Consider the following 21,918-nt stretch of genomic DNA (forward strand, 5'->3'; position numbering starts at 1 on the left):
ATCCTGCCAATAGCCGCTTGAGTCAACTGTGAGGAATGATCTGAAGCGTCTACTAGTGGGTTTAGGGCCACATTAAGATCCCCCCCTATTAAACAAATGCCCTCTGCAAAGGAAGTAAATTTAGTCAATGTAGTCTTCAACCATAGGCCCTGACCCCGGTTAGGACTGTATAGACTTGCCAGTGTCACCAACACGGTCCCAATTTTACCTTTTACGAACATAAAACGTCCCTCTGGGTCAGTCAAGGATGAGACAAGGGAGAAGGGAACCCTCCTGGATATGGCAATCCCCGCGCCCCTGGAAGCCTTGGCATGAGAGCTGATGAACCACTGATTAAAGTAGGACTGGGAGAGTTTAGGAACATGGCCGACCTTAAGGTGTAACTCCTGGAAAAAACAGACATCTGTGCGTCTCTTCTTTAGAAGTCTGATCACCTGTGAGCGCTTTTGGGGGGTATTAAAACCCCGTACATTGAATGTAGTGCAGTTAACTGCAGCCATCAGTGTAATGGTATACACATGTGCTTGCATATAATAACATACGTGAGCATGGACAGGGAAACAGGGGGAACAAACAGGGGAACGCCTCGTCTTGGACAAGGTCCTTTGATCCCTTTAGCCAGAATTTTGTTAATAAAAGCAAAATATGTAATCCTGCAAGCAAAAGGGGGTCAAAGGAAATAAGAGAACTCCGTGCGGGAGCACAGGAACCACCGGTGACAAGGTGGGAGCAGGCCGACATAGTGTCAGACAGTACTGCTCCTGGCCACAAATCAGGGGTCCCCACCCCCACAAAGTGTGCTGACATTAGTATACATATGTGAACATAGCCACTCCTATAACCGCCTGAGAGAATCTGGCTATACATATCAGGGAATCCCAGTATACTGTGTGCACCTACTAACTGACAACCTGAGAGAATGCATTACTTATATAACCTCTATGGTAATCGCCCATAACAACATGAAGTGAGCTTCCACCCTCCACATAGGGAGCAATGACGTCCTCCATCTTAAATGTGCTCCTATAACATATTGAACATTAACTGAGGAGCTTGCAATCTAACAGCCCACATACAACCTGTGGAGAATGTTCAGGTGATTCTTTGCTTTGCTCCTTTTCTTGGTGGCACCTTCGACCATCTGGAACTATCAGGGAGTTCTGGGAGCGGGACGCCAGTGTCCGCCGAGGGCAGCCATGATGGGATGTCTTGTGGCGTGGTGTTGAGCAGCTCCCACGCCGCCGGCAGATCACTGGGGGTCCGGATCGTGCACCTCTTTCCTTCCCTGGAAAATGTGAGGCCAAATGGAAAAAGCCACTTAAAGGGGATCTTTCTCTGGCGCAGAATCTCGGTGACAGGGCGCAGGATTCTTCTTTTATTCAGGGTTGAAGGCGCGAGATCCTGGAATAGCAGAATCTTGGCTCCATCATGCTTTAGATCTCCCTTCTCCCTGGCCGCTTTAAAAATCGCAGCGGTATCTACGTACCGCAAGAGACCGCAGACCACATCACGAGGGGGTTCTCCCTCCCTGGGTTTAGGCCGCAGAGAGCGATGGATGCGCTCAATTGTGACTGCAGATGCACCTTCAGGGCCCAGCAGGGATGTGAAAATGGCGGATGCTGCTGCAGGAAGCTCCTCATGTGACACTGCTTCTGGCAAGCCTCTGAAGCGCACGTTTTTGCGCCTGCTTCTATTTTCCTGATCTTCAATCAGGGCATATGCATGATCCAGGGAAGACAGGTAAGCAGAGCTGTTATCTCCAATCGCACGGGTGTAATTCAGGATGGCCCCCTGTGTATCTTCAAGCCTCTCAACTCTATGGCCGATGTGCTTAATGTCCTCCTTTATCTCAGTGAGCTCCTGCATCACCGGCCGTATCACTGACAGGAGGGCCTGCTGCAAGAACCGCTTTGAGATAGGTTCAGCAGCTTCAGCCTGCGATCCCTGGGAGCTCTCAGTAGCCGGGCTGTCTGCTCTCTCAGCCTCCTCCATGCTGTCATCAGGGTCAGGAGGGGCCATCTTAGGTCTCTCTGTTACTGGAGCTGCAGGCCGCTTGTTAAGGTATTTCTCCATCTCAGACGGACCCCGATCTTGCTTGAGGGGTTCAGGTCTTTCTTTGGGCAGGTATTTGCCGATTTTCCCCATATTTGTGCAGTTAAGAAGCGAAATAAACCACTTTGTGAGGCAAAGAAGAGGAGAGCTCTCCTCACATGCAGCCGGTCAGGAAGCCGGTCAAGCTCCGCCCCCTATAGTAGTTATATTCTTGTACATAGGAGCAGTATTATAGTAGTTATAATCTTGTACATAGGAGGCAGTACTATAGTAGTTATATTCTTGTACATAGGAGCAGTATTATAGTAGTTATAATCTTGTACATAGGAGCAGTATTATAGTAGTTATATTCTTGTACATAGGAGCAGTATTATAGTAGTTATAATCTTGTACATAGGAGCAGTATTATAGTAGTTATATTCTTGTACATAGGAGCAGTATTATAGTAGTTATATTCTTGTATATAGGAGCAGTATTATAGAAGTTATATTCTTGTACATAGGAGCAGTATTATAGTAGTTATATTCTTGTACATAGGAGCAGTATTATAGTAGTTATATTCTTGTACATAGGAGCAGTATTATAGTAGTTATATTCTTGTACATAGGAGCAGTATTATAGTAGTTATATTCTTGTACATAGGAGCAGTATTATAGTAGTTATATTCTTGTACATAGGAGGCAGTATTATAGTAGTTATATTCCTGTACATAGGAGCAGTATTATAGTAGTTATATTCCTGTACATAGGAGCAGTATTATAGTAGTTATATTCTTGTACATAGGAGCAGTATTATAGTAGTTATATTCTTGTACATAGGAGGCAGTATTATAGTAGTTATATTCCTGTACATAGGAGCAGTATTATAGCAGTTATATTCTTGTACATAGGAGCAGTATTATAGTAGTTATATTCTTGTACATAGGAGCAGTATTATAGTAGTTATATTCTTGTACATAGGAGGCAGTATTATAGTAGTTATATTCTTGTACATAGGAGGCAGTATTATAGTAGTTATATTCTTGTACATAGGAGCAGTATTATAGTAGTTATATTCTTGTACATAGGAGCAGTATTATAGTAGTTATATTCTTGTACATAGGAGGCAGTATTATAGTAGTTATATTCCTGTACATAGGAGCAGTATTATAGTAGTTATATTCCTGTACATAGGAGCAGTATTATAGTAGTTATATTCTTGTACATAGGAGCAGTATTATAGTAGTTATATTCTTGTACATAGGAGGCAGTATTATAGTAGTTATATTCCTGTACATAGGAGCAGTATTATAGCAGTTATATTCTTGTACATAGGAGCAGTATTATAGTAGTTATATTCTTGTACATAGGAGCAGTATTATAGTAGTTATATTCTTGTACATAGGAGGCAGTATTATAGTAGTTATATTCTTGTACATAGGAGGCAGTATTATAGTAGTTATATTCTTGTACATAGGAGTAGTATTATAGTAGTTATATTCTTGTACATAGGAGCAGTATTATAGTAGTTATATTCTTGTACATAAGAGCAGTATTATAGTAGTTATATTCTTGTACATAGGAGTAGTATTATAGTAGTTATATTCTTGTGCATAGGAGGAGTATTATAGGAGTTATATTCTTGTACATAGGAGCAGTATTATAGTAGTTATATTCTTGTACATAGGAGTAGTATTATAGTAGTTATATTCTTGTGCATAGGAGGAGTATTATAGGAGTTATATTCTTGTACATAGGAGGCAGTATTATAGTAGTTATATTCTTGTACATAGGAGCAGTATTATAGTAGTTATATTCTTGTACATAGGAGAAGTATTATAGTAGTTATATTCTTGTACATAGGAGCAGTATTATAGTAGTTATATTCTTGTACATAGGAGGCAGTATTATAGTAGTTATATTCTTATACATAGGAGCAGTATTATAGTAGTTATATTCTTGTACATAGGAGCAGTATTATAGTAGTTATATTCTTGTACATAGGAGCAGTATTATAGTAGTTATATTCTTATACATAGGAGGCAGTATTATAGCAGTTATATTCTTGTACATAGGAGGCAGTATTATAGTAGTTATATTCTTGTACATAGTAGCAGTATTATAGTAGTTATATTCTTATACATAGGAGCAGTATTATAATAGTTATATTCTTGTACATAGGAGCAGTATTATAGTAGTTATATTCTTATACATAGGAGCAGTATTATAGTAGTTATATTCTTGTACATAGGAGCAGTATTATAGTAGTTATATTCTTGTACATAGGAGCAGTATTATAGTAGTTATATTCTTGTACATAGGAGCAGTATTATAGTAGTTATATTCTTGTATATAGGAGCAGTATTATAGTAGTTATATTCTTGTACATAAGAGCAGTATTATAGTAGTTATATTCTTGTACATAGGAGCAGTATTATAGTAGTTATATTCTTGTACATAGGAGCAGTATTATAGTAGTTATATTCTTGTACATAGGAGCAGTATTATAGTAGTTATATTCTTGTACATAGGAGCAGTATTATAGTAGTTATATTCCTGTACATAGGAGCAGTATTATAGTAGTTATATTGTAGTAATTTTATGAAAAGAATGACATTTGTACTGGAGCATGGTTTCTTCAAATATCTGTACTGCTTTGTATGAGTGGTTGCTGCTGCGTTGATGCTAATGTGAAGTGTGACTGTAATCACCCTATGCTATATTGTAATTGCCTTTAAACGCATGAGTAGCGGCGTCTTTCGGTTTTACAGTGTTGTCTATATATTATGCAGTGAAAGGAGCTTAGCATGGCGTATGTCGCTGCGTACATTGTCCCTGACAGTACTTCTGGGCCCTGTCGGTGTAAATACAATGCAGCTGTTGTCTGTAAACCCGTAGAAGAGCCGTGCCATTATTCTTCACGAGCACTCGGGGGATCTGTCAGCTTTACTCCTCGGCTCTATGCGTCCTCTAATGCGCCACGCTCACCACGATGGGGAAAGACATTGTTTTTGCAGGAGGAAGGGGGGAAAAAAAATTCTCTGGTTTGTTTCAGGCTGATTGGATTTCCTGGTGAATTGTGCCGTACTCGTGTACCCAAGCCAAATCCATGCGGGGCGTGCCGTTTTCAGACTCGTTCAGGCCTGCAGGCATATAAAAAATAAATCCCCTACCACGCGCTGGCGGGTTTAATTTGTCTGAGGCAGAGGAAGTTACATTTTTCTTTTTTCCGAAGATGATGATAAAGGGGGAAGCTGAGGAAAGAGCCTTCTACCGCTCCTTTCGGAAAGGCTTTGATGTAAGCGGTCTTACCTTGAAGGATCCTCTCTCCATTGATTGATGTTCTTTGAAGCAGGTTCCCCAGGCTTCGCGTTTTCTCGCTGCTGTGTATACGCGTGAAGGAAAAGGAGGCGGAGGCCCTGCCAACCGAGCCTTCATTTATATTTTTCCAGGTTACTAGTTTATCAGTAATTTCGTATCGGCATGCTCTCCCGTATGATGTGACCGTACCGCACGTGTTCCCGAGAAAGTGAAATCAATGTTGGAGCCAAAAAAACTAAAAAGATCTTTTTTCGTTCAAAATATTTTTTAAAAGGTTGTGGATTGGTTGAACTTGATGGACGCATGTCTTTTTTTTTTTTTTCAACCGTAGCAACTATGGATCCGCAAAACACCGATACCGCCTTTTGCGAACCGCACAAGGCCGGCCCCTATGACGGAAATGACTATTCTTTTCCCCGATTGTGGACAAGAATAGGACATGCTTTATCTTTTTTGCGGGGCCGTGGAATGGAAGTACGGATGCGGACAGCACACCGTGTGCTTCTGTGTCTTTTGCGGACCCATTCAAATGAATGGGCACGCACCCGTCATGCAAAATGGCGGAACGGATGCGAACCCACAACTACGGATGTGTGAATGGACCCCTAGGGACAGCCTCTCTCTTACCCAGCTCACCACTGCTGCTGTGTCTGTATTTAAAGGGATTCTCCCTAAAATAATAATAATCTACATGTTTCACCCCAGCATCTGGATCTGAACACGTCTGTAACTGCATGTAATAAACATGTAGTATAGCTGCTGAGCTGCTCACTGAGATCTATCTGTATACCGCCACCTGCTGTTTGCTCTTTTTCTAAACGCTCTGTCCAGTTCAGTGAGTGTGACACACATGCTCAGTTCTATCCTTCAGCTGCAGCAGAAAGGACACGCCCCCCTGAGCTGCAGCAGAAAGGACACGCCCCCCTGAGCTGCAGCAGAAAGGACATGCCCCCTGAACTGCAGCAGAAAGGACACGCCCCCTGAGCTGCCATCTTGATATAAATCTAGCAGAGCTATGAATGGGGAGATCTCTGGATCCATGTGATTTCTTAGAAAGAGATTGCCATGTACTATGTGATGAATGATTTTCATATTTTGCATTAATCATGGGATAACCCCTTTAAGGCGGGGTCTGTGTACCCAACTTGGTTAAAGGGGTTTTCCGAGATTTATATACTGATGACCTATCAGTATCTGATCGGTGGGGATCCGACAGCCGGGCCCCCCGCTGATCTGCCGTTTATGAAGACTGTGAGCGTCCCTGCCTTCTCTCGGCTCACCAAGCACAGCACCGTCATTGTATAGTGGCCGTTCTTTGTATTGCAGCTCAACCCCTTTCACTTCTATTTGACTGAGCTGCGCCTGGGCCACATGACAGATGGACGTGTTGTCACTGGCCTAATGGGAAGCTGCGAGAAGACTACTGTGAGCGCCGCTGCCTTCTCAAAAAGCTGATCGGCCATCAGTTACTACATTTCAGAAAACCCTTTTAACCGCTTAGGTCCCACAATTAATAGCGGCTGTTACATGTATGGAGTTTGACAGAGAGAGGGCGTGCCCCCTCTGTCCGCCCATCGGCTGTGCGATTATAGGGTGTCTGTGATGAGTTTTTATAATAGCTGGGGGCCCAATAAAGTTCTGTAAGGGTGAGAATTGCTGCAGGAGGTAATGGGGTGAGCGGCCATTTCCTCCGTGTCAAAAGGGACCTGTTAGGACAGACTGGTGGTGGGGCCGGAGGCATCGCGGCTAGAGGAATTATTTTATTATTTACTGGATTATAATTATTTTTTTTTACAGTTGGGAGGCAAAAAATATTGGCTAGACAATCCCATTAGAGTCCCTGTGGAGGAATCCATCCTCGACCTGCTTCCAGGTTCTCTTCATAGAACTATCGCTCTTCGTCTGTCATCTTCCGCATACACCGGGTCACATGTGCCACTACAACCTATGACTGACCCGAGCGCCATGGGATCCCGCACTGACGTGTTGCTTAAAGGGGTTATCCAAAACTATAAAAATATCCCCCATACGCTGAATATACTTACCCTGCTCCTGATCCCCGCACCGCCGCTGCTGCTTCTCCCCGTGCGCGGATAAAAACATCCGGTGTCGGGAGGAGCAGCCAATGGCAGGCGGGGGGGGGGGGGGGGGGGAAGGGAGGGACGAGCCTCCTTGGTGTCACCTTCCTTCTTTTCAAAAGTTGGGAGGTATGCCATTGTGTTCTCCGATGAGCTGGATCTTCTCGTAATACGTCCAGAATTCCATAAAGAGTTGTTCTGGTTTCTCGTGCATCAAGTGAAAGTTTTGTCTTTGATATCCACAAGGTTCGTCTGGTTTTCCTTGCCGTCCCCATATTCTCAAAAACATTCATCAGACTCTGGGCACACGAACGGCTTTTCTTTCCGTGTCCGTTCCGTTTTTTTTTTTTGTGGACCGTATGCAGAACCATTCACTTCAATGGGTCTGCAAAAAAAATAATGTCCGTATTTCCGTTCCGCAAAGAAATAGAACATGTCCTATTATTGTCCGCATTACGGACAAGGATAGGACTGTTCTATTAGGGGCCAGCTGTTCTGTTCCGGATGTCATCAGTATTTTTTGCGGACCGCTCGTGTGCATGAGCCCTAAGGCTGCCGATCCTTCTCCTTTTGTACCTTATTGTCCAGTTATTACACGCCGGAGGCTTGCACCATATTCCTCTTCATATTAATAGAACCTTAACACACATTTGCATTTTATATGTTCTGTATGTTACTAGCTTATTCTTCCAATAAATGTTGTTTTTTTTTTTTTGGTTTTTTTTTCCCTTCCGAAACCCTAATTAGCGCTGCGGCAGATCACTTTGCCCAGAGACTCTTCTCACAGGAGACCGACCTCCCTCTGTTTCTGACCAACATAAAATCTGAGCAGCGGAGGCCGGAATTGCATGAGTCACTTTTTATCAAATTTCTGACAGCGGTTCTGGCCCTTGGCAGAAGAGTGGAGCCGTTTTCTTCCTTTCCATTTAAAAAATGTAAATGAGGCGTCGGAAAATAGATTTGCTTATGGTTATTCACGGGGCGGGGGGTTGATTTGGACAGGAGGCTTTCACTCGGTGGAAATGTTAAACTTGTTATTGCAATGCAAATTTTTCAAACAAAAATGTTCTTTGTCCGCCATACGCAGGGCGCTGAATCTCCTTAAAGGGCATCTGTCGGCAGATTTGTCCCTATGACACCGGCTGACCTGTTACATGGACGCTCGACATTGGGATTTTATGTGATAGACCAACACAAAGTAGCAAGTATGTGTTAAGTCAAAAGAAAATGATACATGGTTTTAAAAAATTTTATATATTTTTTTTCCAAAGTGTTGGGTGCATTTGTATTCAGCCCTCCTGTACTCTGATGCCCCTGTGTGACCATGTGCCTTCAGATTGCTCATGCATCGGTGTCTTTGAGAGAAGCAATCTAATTAGTTCTTGTTCAAGTTCCCTACAGTAAATATTAACCCTTAAACGTACATGTATGGCGCTAGGAGGGTCTTTAAATATGGTGCGGCGGGTCTTAGCTGTTTCATGCAGCAGAGGCCCGCGGCTAATGTTTGCAACTGGCAATAATGCAGATCGCATGTATCTAAATGGAGAACATACCTGAAAGCGAACGATTCTGGGTTAGGACCGGCTCCACCGTGTGGCGATCAGGGAATCCTTTGTTCGAATGTGCGGAGTCTGTCTGAAGAGACCAGGTGTATTAGAGCTGCAGTTCCTATGGAGGCCTGCAGGTGGCAGACCAACATAGGATAACTGCAAATGGAACTTATACTGTAGTTCTATGGAACTACAGTATAAGCTGAAAGAAATCTAACTAGTGAAAATTGTAGCCTCCTAGAAGGGCTGGGAAAAAAAAATGAAAATTTTAAAAAATATAAAAATTTAAAGGCTATGCACACCAATTTTTTTAATTATTGCATTAGAAACATAGAAACATGGAATGTGTCGGCAGATAAGAACCATTTGGCCCATCTAGTCTGCCCAATATACTGAATACTATGGATAGCCCCCGGCCCTATCTTATATGAAGGATGGCCTTATGCCTATCCCATGCATGCTTAAACCCCTTCACTGTATTTGCAGCTACCACTTCTGCAGGAAGGCTATTCCAGGCATCCACTACTCTCTCAGTAAAGTAATACTTCCTTATATTACTTTTAAACCTTTGCCCCTCTAATTTATAACTATGTCCTCTTTCAGCAGTTTTTCTTCTTTTAAATCTTCTCTCCTCTTTTACCTTGTTGATTCCCTTTATGTATTTAGCAGTTTCTATCATATCCCCTCTGTCTCGTCTTTCTTCCAAGCTATACATGTTAAGGTCCTTTAATCTTTCCTGGTAAGTTTTATCCTGCAATCCATGTACTAGTTTAGTAGCTCTTCTCTGAACTCTCTCCAAAGTATCAGTATCCTTCTGGAGATATGGTCTCCAGTACTGGGCACAATACTCCAAATGAGGTCTCACTAGTGCTCTGTAGAGCGGCATGAGCGCCTCCCTCTGTCTACTGGTAATGCCTCTCCCTATACACCCAAGTATTCTGCTAGCATTTCCTGCTGCTCTATGACAGGATTTTTTTTCAATTGGTCTTTATTAACAATATGGAATCCTTTTTTTGTGTACAGAGCTGACATGCTCTACTAGCTGCCTGTGGATATTTTCTCCTTTCCGTCATATGAGGAGCAGACGGACTCCTTATCTCTGCTCTCTGACGTTTCTAAACACTCATTATAGCTCAGTTCTTATCTTACTGATAAGAATGTGGCTTAAATAAGTGTTTATGACCTTCCTGTAGTTTAGAAATGAGGGTAATTAGATGACCGGCACAAAGGGAAAGTACCAGTCACACAGAAAAACTGTTAACTCTTTGTGACTGAACAGCTCAATATCTTTTATACAGGTGAAACTCTAAAAATTAGAATATCTTGCAAAAGTTCATTTATTTCAAAATTAGAATATTGTGAAAAGGTTCAATATTCTAGGCTCAAAGTGTCGCACTCCAGTCAGCTAATTAATCCATACCCCCTGAGCAAAGGGGACCTGAGATTGTGACTTTGGGGTTCCATAAGCGGTAAGACACAATCATCCAAATTATAACAAATAAAGGCTTGAAATCTCTCGCTCTGCCTGTAATGAGTCTCATCTGTTAGGAGGGGGGGAGGCCGCACACTGGCCACCAATGATATTCAAACTGGGGAGGGAGGGGGGGGGGGGCGACGGAGGCCGCACACTGGCCACCAATGATATTACAATAGAGGGGGGGCCGGGGGGGGGGCCGCACACTGGCCACCAATGATATTCAAACTGGGGAGGGAGGGGGGTCTGCCCCCTGCTGCCTGGCAGCCCCTGATCTCTTACAGGGAGCTATGATACGCACAATTAACCCCTTCAGGTGCGACACCTGAAGGGTTAATTGTGCTGATCACAGCCCCCTGTAAGAGATCGGGTGCTGCCAGGCAGCAGGGGGCAGTCATGTACACAGTTCGTAGTATATTCTAACTTGAAGCGTCCACATCACTATGGGAACGCCTCTGTGTTAGAATATACTGTCGGATATGAGTTTTCACGATGTAACTCAAATCCGATGGTATATTCTAACATAGAGGCGTTCCCATGGTGATGGGGACGTTTCAAGTTAAAATATACCATCGGATTGGTGAAAACTCTGATCCGATGGTATAATAGGGACTCCTGACTTTACATTGAAAGTCAATGGGGGACGGATCCGTTTGCAATTGCACCATATTGTGTCAACGTCAAACGGATCCGTCCCCATTGACTTGCATTGTAATTCAGGACGGATCCGTTTGGCTCCGCACGGCCAGGCGGACACCAAAACGACTTTTCATGTCCGTGGATCCTCCAAAAATCAAGGAAGACCCACGGACGAAAAATACTGTCGTGTGCATGAGGCCTTAGATACACAGCTCAGCAGGCAGTATCACACATGACAGGGTTAGATACACAGCTGAGCAGGCAGTATCACATAGGATTAGATACACAGCTCAGCAGGCAGTATCACACATGACAGGGTTAGATACACAGCTGAGCAGGCAGTATCACATAGGATTAGATACACAGCTCAGCAGGCAGTATCACACATGACAGGGTTAGATACACAGCTGAGCAGGCAGTATCACATAGGATAGGATTAGATACACAGCTCAGCAGACAGTGGGGTGCTGTAGAGGTCACTGTTATGGGGGATGCTGTCAATATCTTTTAGCGACACACAGAAACATTAAATGACATAGATGAAATATACCCGTGCGAAGCAGAGTCATTCTGCTAGTTATTAATAAAGGCCAATTAAAAATATGATTTTTAGCTAAAAATTAGTTAAATGCAATCCTAAAAAAAAATTGACTACAAGTTACACACAGCCTTTAAATCGCCCCCTTTCACTAGAATAAAAAAATAAATGCATAAACACTAAATAAACATCATGGGCATCGCCGTGTCTGAAAACGCCCGTATTAAAATTTAAAAATATCTATCCCATACGGCAAATGACATAACAGAAAAAAAAATCTAAATGGCCAATTCGACATTTTTATTGATCGCTTCACATACCCAAAGAAATTAAATAAAATGTGATCAAAAAGTCACACACATGGTATCAATAAAAACTACAGATCACCCCCCCCCCAAATAATAAGCCCTCACACATCTTGGTAGACATAACTTAAAAAAAGTTATGGGGGTCAGGAGTCAGGATATGGCGCTGTAAAAATATATATATATATTATTATTATTTTATTTTTTTCTTTATAACTTTTTCAAGCTTTTCAGCATTGACACATAAAAAAATGATACATATTTGGTATTTTTGCAATTGTACTGACCCATGCAGCTTCGGGAACGCTGGAGGGACAAAGCCCGTAAAACTGTAGCGGAATTGCGTATCTTGACTAATAGGGAATCACTTCCAATAGGTGGCGCCAGCGAGGTGGTTCTCTTTCTTTGTCCGCCATAAAAACGTTTCCCACAGTCCCTCTATAAGTGCGGCCACAGCGAGCACCAAGTGAATCTGAATATTCTATCAGCTATATATATATTAAAGGGGAATTCCCATCTTAAAGGGATGTCATCGCTAGAGTATATACTCGCGTTTTTGATTGGTGGGGATCTGACGTCTGTGAACGGCCTGCAGCACACCTCCTGGCACGGTCGGGAAGCCGCTGCGCAGGCGACTGTACCGCTGCTCCTTTCAAATGAATGCTTCTCGGCACCATATCATTATAGAGGCCTTTGTAACCTTCGAGTGGCAGCAATTGAATCAAATAGATTTTTAATATTATTTATTTATTTATTTTTTTGTTGCGAAATCCGTTTTATTTATTTTTTGTCAGCAGAAAGCCTTGTCCTGCACTAAAACAGTCCGCTTCATCAATCACGTTATTGGCCAATCAATATCCTGCCTTTACGCGCTCATAAGTCACAATTATTCTGTAATTTTATTGATGTGGTTTTTTTTTTCTGTTTTTCTTTGTTTTTTTTTACTCTGCAGGACAAGAAGACGTATTCCTGCCCCTCCTGTGAAAAGTCCTTTTCAGACGACCGTCTTATTAAATCTCACATAAAGGCTAATCATCCCGGTAGGTGGCAGGAATCCATTGTGATACATTATACCCATTGTGGATCTTTTCTGTCCTTCCCTCTGCTAGCTGCTGTAATGCATGCCCATATCCTCTGTGCTCGCTGAGTGGGCGGGCCTCTCCTGCTAGGATGCGTGCTCTGAGCCAATCAGATGTCTCCCAGCCCTCTGACAGCACGCGGCCCCACAGACACACGAGCTGCCACCGATAAAACTGCAGCTTCATCTCCCTCTTCCCTGTCTCGTGTTTACTGTTTTACACCAGATGGACTCTTGCCTGGTGAGGAGGTTTCTGAACATTCAAAGGAAACCTGCCAGTACAGAAAGGGGAATTAAAGGGTTATCCCCATCTCGGACATTGGTGGCATATCGCTCGGATATGCCCCCAATGTCTGATAAGTATGGGTGCCACGACTCCCACCTCTGGGACCCGCTCCTATGCTTAGAACGGGGCCTGCAAATTCCCAGAAGGCTCCCATTCCTATGGGAGCACCGAAAATAGCTGCCATTTCCGTCAGCCTCATAGCAGTGAATGGAGTGATGGCTGAGCTTGCTCTTCGAGCCTCCCATTAATTTCAATGAGACTTCCAAAAATCGATCGGGTGTTTTTCAGCGCTTCCATAGGAATGAATGGAGGGCGGCTGCGCATGCCTGGTGCGTCATCCTGGACTTTGCGGGCTTCGTTCTAAGCATAGGTTTGGATTCCAGAGGTGGGACCTCTATCCTCATCTATATCCGACGATGTCAGACTCCCAGCACCCCGCCGATCAGCTGTTTGAAGGAGTTGAGCCCTGCGGCTCGGTCCTATTCACTTGAACGGCACTGAACACTGCACCTAGGACTCATAACCGATGAACATGACGTCACTGGCCTAGGGTGAGGCTACTTTCACGCTAGCGTTTTCAATTCCGCAATTGAGATCCGTCCTAGGATCTCAATAGCGGAAGAAAACGCTTCAGTTTTGTCCCCATTCATTGTCAATTGGGACAAAACTGTACCGAACGAAACGGAGTGCACCAAAATGCATTCCGATCCATCATTTGGTTGCGCTCCCAAGCTGCAAGCAGCGTTTTTATGTCCGCGATATGGTGCGGAGCAAGACGGATCCGTCCCGGCACACAATGTAAGTCAATGGGGACGGATCCGTTTTCTCTAGCACAATAGAAAACGGATCCGTCCCCCATTGATTTTCAATGGTGTTCATGACGGATCCGTCATGGCTATAGAAGACATAATACAACCGGATCCATTCATGACGGATGCATGCGGTTGTATTATTGTAACGGAAGTGTTTTTTGCAGATCCATGACGGATCTGCAAAAAACGCTAATGTGAAAGTAACCTTAGCTGTGAGAGCGCTCACCGGAGAGCCACAGACTCCTCACACAGCTGATTGGTGGGGGTCTTGGGTGTCGGACCTCCACCCATCAGGATAGGTCAGTATAAAACATTCGGAAAACCATGTTAGAGGGGCTGCTGGTTCCGCGTTTCCCAGATGCACCGGCTTATCCGTATATATCTGAGAGAACGAGAGGAGAAGATGCTCTTATAACGTACAATTCTCTGTCGATTTGGAACAGAAGGAAAAATGCACTTTTTTACTATTTCTTTTGATTCTTCATTTTAATTGTCCTAGAACCTTTCTCGTTTCCCCCTCGCTCTTTATAATGTGCCGCGGACGTCCGTTCTCCGTGCACTTCTCATTACAATCCTTTTGAACGCCGTCCAAACAGACCGTAACCAGAATAATTGAGACTGTCCATTGAAAGATGCCAGTAAAAAGTAACGCGAATGAGACCTGACACTCGCCTCGAACGGCCTCCTATTCTTCAGGAGAAGCCGCCAAAGGAGACAGGATATTAGAATCACTGGGACAATGGGTCGTAATCGCACTGCGGGACATGCAGATGTGACTCGTGATGGCGGCATCGCTGTAGTATCTTAAAGGAAAAGTAAACCTGAAGTCCTTCTTGTCGGCCTTGCCCTTGTAGTTTGTTCCGGTCACTAGGTAGGGGCAGGCTGTACTGGTCTTCAGTGGGGTAGAATACCATGGCACCTGCTTCCCTACAGTGTGTGCGCATATATATATATATAATATAACATGCGTACAGCGACGTGCACATATACACTGGGGCATCTGCAAAATGCGTGCCGCCCCCTAAACCAGGCGCATCCCGGGAAAGCTGCACTGTAAAAGGGTACATTCAGATGTGGCAGATTTGCCTTGGATTTGCAGTGCACATCTGCAGAGATCTGCAATACAGTAGATGGCGGTTTATAAAACCCTACGTTCATAGATAGCAGAGAACCCTGTCTGTAGATCGGGGGCTTACCGCAGCACAGCGTGGTCACCCTGTTGGAGGAATGCCACCGACGGTGAATCTGGAGCAAAATCCACGTGTATGAAATAGATTTTTGCTTTGGAATCGCCGCAGATTTGCAGTGAAAAATATTCCACCGCATCTCGGCTTTCTGTTATAGGGGTTTTCTGAGATTTCCATATTGATGACCCATCCTCAGGATGTGATCGGTGGGGTTCTGACTCCAGGCACCCCCATCGATCAGGGGTTGAAAGCGCTGCGGCCTGTAAAGTCACCTCCATCGCTCACATGGCCTTTAGTTCCGTTCAAGTAAATGGGACTGAGCTGCAATGCCAAGTACAGCCACTATGAAATATACGGTGCTGTTCTTGATGTAGTAGGAAGAGGCCACAGCGCTGCAGCCCTTCCAGACAGCTGATTGGCTGGGGTGGCGGTAGTCGGCTCCGCATCGATGAGGTATTGGTGACCTATCCGGACGATAGATCTGCAATATGTACATCCTGGACACTCTTCAAGTACTCTTCCCTACTTACTGCAGCAGCAGACTCTTTTCTGGGATTGCACCCTAATGCCAATGAGATGTCCTCACACGGCTGTCCATCTCCCTGCAGTCTCACAGACACGGCTGCACACCCTCCTCCTGGCCTCCTGTTGGCTATATTACTATGTAAGGATTTACAGAGAGTCTGCAGGTGTACAGCTGGGATGACCTGTATGTACCGCTGATGTATGTAATGCGGTTTTATTAGCAGCTTGAGAGTAATCTTCAATAAATTCGTACTTTAAAGGGCATCTGTCAGCGGTTTTGTACCTATGACACTGGCCGACCTGTTACATGTGCGCTCGGCAGCTGAAGACATCTGTGTTGGTCCCATGTTCCTATGTGCCCGCATGGCTGAGATGTTTTAATATATGCAAATGAGCCTCTAGGAGCAACGGGGGCGTTACCATTACACCTAGAGGCTCTGCTCTCTCTGCAGCTGCTGCGCCCTCTGTACTTTGAGCCAGGCAGTGTAAACGTCATCACAGCTGCCCGGTCCTGTCAATTTAAGTGCAGAGAGAGCAGAACCTCTAGGTGTAAAGGTAACGCCCCCGTTGCTCCTAGAGGCTCATTTACATATAATAAAACTTCATTTCTCTCAGTAATGCGGGCACATAGGAACATGGGACCAACACAGATGTCTTCAGCTGCCAAGTGCACATGGAACAGGTCAGCCAGTGTCATAGGGACAAATCTGCTGACAGACGCCCATAAAACCTTCAAACTTTAAAATGTATTCATTTTTTCCTTTTATTATTATTTTATTTTTTTCTTGCAGAGGTTTCGGCAAGTCTTATATCTGAGGTCCTCGGCCGCAAAGTTCAAATGAAAGGTCTGATAGGAAAGAGAGCTGCTAAATGCCCATACTGTGACTCCTACTTCTTGAAGAACGGGTCCGATCTGCAGCGGCATATATGGGCCCATGAAGGTGCGCTCGCCTGGTTGTTTCTATAGCCTGAGATGTTTCAGGGTGGAGCATTCATTCACTTCAGTCTTTCAGCAGATCTCATTGTGCGGGTTACATTTTTCAGGGTACGTCCACACCGGGCGTATATGCTGCAGCTTTCCTACCATGGATCTGCAGTAGAAAAACTTTCAGATTTCTCAGCAAAGTGGATTTTCGATCTACAGCGTGTCCGTTTATGCAGCGCATTTCCACAGCGGTTTTCACTGTTTACAATGCATAGTATAAAATCTGCAGCAACATCCCGTATAAAAACCTCGAGTAACTTCTGAGTGCGTCCATTTACCGCCTTGGATTTTTCAGATGGGTTTTTACATTCTGTTTGGACATATCTTTTTAAAGGGGTTTTCAGGGATTTTAATATTGATGGCCTGTCTTCTTGTCCGTATAGTCCAGCGCTGATCCGGCATTGGCATTAGGCCTGTTTACACACTTGCGTTGTGGCTTCTCGATTTTGAGATCCGGCAGAAGATCTCAAAACCGGAATCAAACAGATCCCTGCCATTTAATACATCTGGATGCATCAGTTTCGGCCGCATCCGGTTCTATTAAATCTCGAATGAACAAACCGGATCTGGTATGAAAATCATTGTAAGTCAATGGGCGCCGCATCTGTTTTAATTTTTTTTTGCTAACAAAAAAAAAAAAACTGATCCGGCACCATTGACTTCCATTGATTTTCATGATGGATTCGGTTTGTTCCATTTCGCGACCGTGCAATGTTCGGTTTTGAGATCCTCTGACGGAACTCAAAACCGGAAATCTACAATGCAAGTGTGAAACAGGCCTTCAAAGCAGTGTCCGTTGTGTTGTGGACGGGCTGCTAACTGCAGAGCTGCGGCCATTAAACCAGCAGTAATTGCCTCTGTCCACTACACCACGGAGGATCCTGAGTAAGTGCGAGGTGTCGGACCCTCGCCAATCCGATATTGATGGCCTAACCTTAGGGTAGGCCTTCAGTATGAAAATCCTGGAGAGCCACTTCAGGCAGGACAAAATTATTATTTTTCACCAGGACCGTTTGCCTCTTGGTTTTAACTAGTAAACTTGTCCCAACAGGAGACACCCCCCCCCCCCCCCCCCGACTCTGCAGTAGGAGAGAGGGGTCAATAAAGCCCCGGCCCTCAGCCATCTGTCACCCCATAGAGCAAGCTAAACTTTGACATTGGATATCTAACATTTTCCCTTTTAATGTTTAAAGGAGCCCCCACCCTAAAAAAAATATTATCTGTCTGCATCTGGATTTCCTGCCTTGTTGTGAATGGAAGACCCCCACCTCTGAGTGCTGTATGATGTTCACCCCCCTCTTCTGTACATTGTCCAGGTGTGAAGCCTTTTAAGTGCACGGTGTGCGACTACGCCACTCGCAGCAAGAGTAACCTGAAAGCGCACATGAATCGGCACAGCACAGAGAAGACTCACCTCTGCGACATGTGCGGCAAGAAGTTCAAAACCAAAGGGACCCTGAAGAGTCACAAACTCCTTCATACAGCAGACGGTGAGTGCAGAGTACAATGTGTAGCGGTATTTAGTTCTGCTGGGGCGGTATATTGTGCTGCACTGTGGTATTTAGTTCTGCTGGGGCGGTATATTGTGCTGCACTGTGGTATTTACTTCTGCTGGGGCGTTATATTGTGCTGCACTGTGGTATTTGGTTCTCCTGGGGCGGTATATTGTGCTGCACTGTGGTATTTAGTTCTGCTGGGGCGGTATATTGTGCTGCACTGTGGTATTTACTTCTGCTGGGGCGGTATATTGTGCTGCACTGTGGTATTTGGTTCTCCTGGGGCGGTATATTGTGCTGCACTGTGGTATTTACTTCTGCTGGGGCGGTATATTGTGCTGCACTGTGGTATTTGGTTCTCCTGGGGCGGTATATTGTGCTGCACTGTGGTATTTAGTTCTGCTGGGGCGGTATATTGTGCTGCACCATGGTATTTAGTTCTGCTGGGGCGGTATATTGTGCTGCACTGTGGTATTTAGTTCTGCTGGGATGGTATATTGTGCTGCACTGTGGTATTTAGTTCTGCTGGGGCAGTATATTGTGCTGCACTGTGGTATTTAGTTCTGCTGGGGCAGTATATTGTGCTGCACTGTGGTATTTGGCTCTGCTGGGGCGGTATATTGTGCTGCACTGTGGTATTTAGTTCTGCTGGGGCAGTATATTGTGCTGCACTGTGGTATTTAGTTCTGCTGGGGCGGTATATTGTGCTGCACTGTGGTATTTAGTTCTGCTGGGGCGGTATATTGTGCTGCACTGTGGTATTTAGTTCTGCTGGGGCAGTATTTTGTGCTGCACTATGGTATTTAGTTCTGCTGGGGCGGTATATTGTGCTGCACTGTGGTATTTAGTTCTGCTGGGGCAGTATATTGTGCTGCACTGTGGTATTTGGTTCTGCTGGGGCAGTATATTGTGCTGCACGGTGGTATTTAGTTCTGCTGGGGCGGTATATTGTGCTGCACTGTGGTATTTGGTTCTCCTGGGGCGGTATATTGTGCTGCACCATGGTATTTAGTTCTGCTGGGGCAGTATATTGTGCTGCACTGTGGTATTTAGTTCTGCTGGGGCAGTATATTGTGCTGCACTGTGGTATTTGGCTCTGCTGGGGCGGTATATTGTGCTGTCCTGTGGTATCTAGTTCTGCTGGGGCAGTATATTGTGCTGTCCTGTGGTATCTAGTTCTGCTGGGGCAGTATATTGTGCTGCACTGTGGTATTTGGTTCTGCTGGGGCAGTATATTGTGCTGCACTGTGGTATTTAGTTCTGCTGGGGCGGTATATTGTGCTGCACTGTGGTATTTAGTTCTGCTGGGGCAGTATATTGTGCTGCACTGTGGTATCTGGTTCTGCTGGGGCGGTATATTGTGCTGCACTGTGGTATCTGGTTCTGCTGGGGCGGTATATTGTGCTGCACTGTGGTATTCACTTCTGCTGGGGCGGTATATTGTGCTGCACTGTGGTATTTACTTCTGCTGGGGCAGTATATTGTGCTGCACTGTGGTATTTACTTCTGCTGGGGCGGAATATTGTGCTGCACTGTGGTATTTAGTTCTGCTGGGGCAGTATATTGTGCTGTCCTGTGGTATCTAGTTCTGCTGGGGCAGTATATTGTGCTGCACTGTGGTATTTGGTTCTGCTGGGGCAGTATATTGTGCTGCACTGTGGTATTTGGCTCTGCTGGGGCAGTATATTGTGCTGCACTGTGGTATTTAGTTCTGCTGGGACAGTATATTGTGCTGCACTTTGCGGGTTGGTTCTGCTGCAGAACCATATACCACAGTGTAGCTCACTATACTGCTCCGCTATGGTTTTTATGGCCCCGCCTACTTGAGATGACTCCACCTACTTGTGTTGGTCCACCTTTTGTCCATTTAGGCGCACCTACAATATGGAGCCACTTCCAGTTTCTTTTCCAGGGCCACTTTAACTTTCCAGTCTGGCCCTGAATGCTCTATACCAGCAATGGCCAACCTGAGGCTCTCCAGCTGTTGCAAAACTACAACTCCCAGCATGCCCAGGCTACCTACAGCTATCAGCCTACAGCAGGGCATGGTGGGAGTTGTAGTTTTACAACAGCTGGAGAGCCTCAGGTTGGCCATGCCTGCTCTATACACTGCTGAAGTGCATTGTGGGAAATATTGATTTATCTGCAGAAAAGGGGACAGTTCCATACGCCCATATACAAGGTGGCAGGGACTCTGCACCGACATGCGGTACATGGACATGCTGCCATACCGGAGACCCCCATCTGTAGGCAGCACTGGGTTGAGAGTACAGATGAGGCTTCTGGTTGGCTGGTGATAGATAATTTGCATACTTTTTTTCCCAGGGAGCATTGCCTGCAAAACTGCCTTACAAAAGTTAAGTCTCCGCAAGGGAAACCAGTACCTTCCAAGGGCTTTGTCTGATCGTTTGCTTTAGATTAGCAGACATTCAGCTTGGACAGAATTACCCACAATGCAACACAGCAGGAAATGCTTTACACAGACCCTGAACCCGCAGGGGGTGCAGCTGGCTGGTGCATTGTAGATTGAGTGGCTGATATCTGTGATCTTCAGGTTTGCATTTCCTACGTCCTGACAATTTCTCACCACAACCTCGTACGATCCGTTTTCTGCAGGGAAACAATTCAAATGCACAATATGTGAGTTCACCGCAGTCCAAAAGCCGCAGCTTCTCCGACACATGGAGCAGCATACCTCGTTCAAGGTAAGAGATCCACTGCGTTATCTGCCAGATTATTAGATGGCCTCTGTGTCTTCAGATTCCCAAGGCGCTCCGACAGTCCCATAGAAGTGAATGGAGCAGTGGACCGCCACATGCACTACCGCTTCGTTCAGAGAAGAAGACTCTGGGACACTTCGTTCTTGGGACTCATGGAGGTTTTGGAGTGTCCATGGATATTTTTTGGGAATAACCCTCATCATTTGATGGATTTTTTTTTTTTCTCACTTGACTTGGTGTTGATCTATTTTAGAAACCACTAGAGTACAAATTTAGGGGGCCCACCAAGACCCTCAGCAGACATGTCAGATGAGCTGCTCCATCAAAGATCTCCAGGCTTGGCAATGTTGTCTCATGGTTCTTGTAATCGTCTTTACCCATCTTGTTTGTGGTCTTCTCATATTGTCCAGAAGAAGAAAAATCTTCAGCGTGGGCTTTATGTGCTTCATTTGGAGGCTGTTAAAAGGTTAGGATTTCCCATAAATGTCCTAATGCTGTAACCCGCTTTTATCTCAAGAACATAGTCTGACGTGAATGTAGAGTAACCTGGCCATGTGCTGCCAACTTTCCATTCACTGCTATTGGACTTCAAAAAACAGCCGAGCGCCCTCACAGTGAATGGTGAAGATGCCATGCATGCACGGTTGCTCTCCATTTGCATTTTGGGCCCCATTCTTGAGATAGGTGCTGTCATGGTAGGTGAGGGAAGGGAAACAAACCAAATACAACAAAAGCAACAAAACACAAGGCTAGGCCCGAAAGCTAGGGAACAGGGAAAGGTCACCACCTGACAATCCCGAGCCTTTCCCTGACTGCTGACAACATGAGCAAATCCTTAGGGTGGAAGTGCTCATGCGCTGGAACCTAAACCTAGCTGAAACTGAAGCAAACCCT

The 21,918-nt window shown here is 44.9% G+C and overlaps 1 protein-coding gene across 1 annotated transcript in view; it reads left to right on the top strand.

Moving 5' to 3' along the window:
• The window catches only part of ZFAT (zinc finger and AT-hook domain containing), a 182,627-nt gene that overhangs the window by 76,842 nt on the left and 83,867 nt on the right, over positions 1–21,918 (top strand). Inside the window, exons 9-12 of the mRNA XM_040431869.1 lie at positions 12,888–12,975; positions 16,615–16,764; positions 18,125–18,298; positions 20,921–21,009. Of these exons, the coding sequence (XP_040287803.1) occupies positions 12,888–12,975; positions 16,615–16,764; positions 18,125–18,298; positions 20,921–21,009 (501 nt within the window). The remainder of the gene's footprint in view (positions 1–12,887; positions 12,976–16,614; positions 16,765–18,124; positions 18,299–20,920; positions 21,010–21,918) is intronic.

The sequence above is a fragment of the Bufo bufo genome, chromosome 5, assembly GCF_905171765.1.
Source record: "Bufo bufo chromosome 5, aBufBuf1.1, whole genome shotgun sequence".
Classification (NCBI taxonomy): domain Eukaryota; kingdom Metazoa; phylum Chordata; class Amphibia; order Anura; family Bufonidae; genus Bufo; species Bufo bufo.